General features: G+C 64.5%; 1 protein-coding gene across 1 annotated transcript; it reads left to right on the top strand.

The window, feature by feature from the left end:
• Positions 1–134: 134 nt before the first annotated feature.
• On the top strand, positions 135–1,861 carry EMIHUDRAFT_123670 (hypothetical protein; the record flags this gene model as incomplete). Its single annotated transcript, XM_005776031.1, has 4 exons — positions 135–333; positions 689–1,464; positions 1,680–1,725; positions 1,854–1,861. Coding segments are annotated over 4 exons (1,029 nt in total), but the record flags the coding sequence as incomplete, so codon positions are not given.
• Between the last annotated feature and the right edge of the window lie 356 nt (positions 1,862–2,217).

The raw sequence follows: 2,217 nt of genomic DNA, 5'->3' as shown, positions 1-2,217 counted from the left end.
GCGGATGCACGACTTCGACCGGCCGCCCAACACCCTACACGACCGACGCAAGCGAAAGCACGCGGCGCCGGGCCACTGGACTCGGCCAAGGCGCTGCACGACGGGAAGCCGGTGCCGAACTACCCGCACGGCAGGCCTAAGCCGGAGGCGCAGCAGCTCGAGTACCTGCGCTACCAGATTGAGATGCGCGTGCTCGGCCTCGGCTGGAGCGAGTACGCGACTCGCTGGTCGTCCGCGGCCGACTCTAGGATCGGCACCGTCGCGCACCTGACCAAGCTGCTCGAGGAGCTCATCAAGGGGGAGACGGCGCGCAAGCGCTTTCCTGCGGACAGCGTATCGGGGCTGCCGACGGAGGCGGCGCCCCCGCAGCTGGCAGCGGGCGGCTCGACGCAGCTTGGCACTCTGCGACCCCCCAGGCTGATGGAGTAGTCACAGATAAGCCGGATGAAGATTCTGCCCCACACAGCCCCTTACCCCTTCACCCTCGCCTCGCTGCTTGGTGCTTCTGAACACGCAGTCGTCCACGCTGTGGGGGTTGTGTGTGGGTCCTGTGTCTGGGAGGGAGGGAGTGGGGTGCAGGTTGTTTGAATGCCGTGGGGCTCCTGCCCGTGTCCCGGGCGTGGAGATGCGAGGGTCGCCCCCCCTTGCCCCACCACTTTGTGTGTGTGGAAGACGTTTACCTTACTAGGAAAAGTGCCCGCCGTTCTCCATGGCGCGCGTAGCTATGACAGGGACCGCGGCCGCGGACCCGGTGGCGGACGGGGCTGGCGCGCAAGCGCCGGCCACCGTCGTGCCGCCGGGGATGCGCAGCGGACCCTGGAATAGCTACGATAAGGCGCAACTGGAGGACGCGGTGGGTGTCGCAAGGTTGTTCGGTGCGTCCTGTGTCAGGGTGATAAGGCCTGGCTACGCGACCATCGAGGTCGACCTGAAGCACGAAAAGGCCGCGGGCGACCGCGAGTCGGTGAAGGCGGCGGAGCGCTCGTACATCGAGCGCACCGCGCCGAAGAAGAAGGAGCTCACAGATGAGCAGCTTGCGGCAAAGGCCGCGTCTCGCAAGGCCAAGAAGAACCGGCAGAAGGAGCGCCGGGCGAAGGAGGCTGGCGAGCGCGCGGCCGCGAGCGAGGCCGAGCGCGTGGAGCGCCCGCGCGCGCAGCTACGCGCGAACATCGAGTACGTGATGGACGGGCTACGGTCTGCAGCTGCGCGGGCGCGCAGCCAGGCCGGGTCCAAGACTCGGGTCACATATTCGCTGCCCCCAGAGAGGGACGACGGATATCGGCGCGGCCCTAGCGTGGTGTGCGCCACGGTCCCCCAGGGCACCGTGGCGACGACCGTCGCCTCGGACTGGCTCGCGAACGAGCTGGCCGAGCACGGAGAGATTGATGCGGCATGCCGCGACAAATATGTCATGCACCTGATGACGGCCGCCGGCGCCTCGGCGCCGGCCGACGCCGTGTTCAGGTTCACGGCTGGCGAGGCGATGCAGACCGAGGACGACGAAGGCGTCCGACTAGCTGGCTTCACCCATATCTTACCCTCTGCCCCCCCCTCCTGCTACCCCCCAGGCTAGATGTAGTCACAGATAGCCCCACACAGCCCCTTACCCCTTCACCCTCGCCTCGCTGCTTGGTGTTTCTGAACACGTAGACGACCACGCTGTGGGGGTTGTGTTATAGGAGTAGGAGTGGGGTGCAGGTTGTGCTCACCCACGGCACCGGGCCGGTGCTTGCACTTTGAATGCCGTGGGGCTCCTGCCCGTGTCCGGGCGTGGAGATGCGAGGGTCGCCCCCCCTTGCCCCACCACTTTGTGTGTGTGGAGACGTTTACCTTACCTTACCTTACCTCTCTAGGCGGTAAGGTGTGGGAGCTCCACAAACCATGTTGAGAGAGAGAGAGAGATACATACATAGAGAGAGAGAGAGAGAGAGAGAGAGAGAGAGAGAGAGAGAGAGAGAGAGAGAGAGAGAGAGAGAGAGAGAGAGAGAGAGTGTTGTCTGGTGCATCTTTACGATACACACGCGTTTCTCTACTCCTCCCCCCCCCCCCCCAAGGAGGCCTCTTTTTTAGACCCGCGCCTCTAGCGCCTTGGCTATGACGAAAAAAAAAGACCACTCTCACAAGACGCCCCTGCAGAACTAATTCGTGCTACTCTCCTTGGAAAATCACCCCTTCCCCATGGCGGACGTCCTCCCTAGCTGGGCACCTTCTCGGCTC

Source organism: Emiliania huxleyi (genome assembly GCF_000372725.1).
Source record: "Emiliania huxleyi CCMP1516 unplaced genomic scaffold EMIHUscaffold_2868, whole genome shotgun sequence".
NCBI lineage: Eukaryota > Haptophyta > Isochrysidales > Noelaerhabdaceae > Emiliania > Emiliania huxleyi.
Note: the sequence above shows the minus strand (reverse complement) of the source record. Positions and strands in the feature narration are given on the sequence as shown.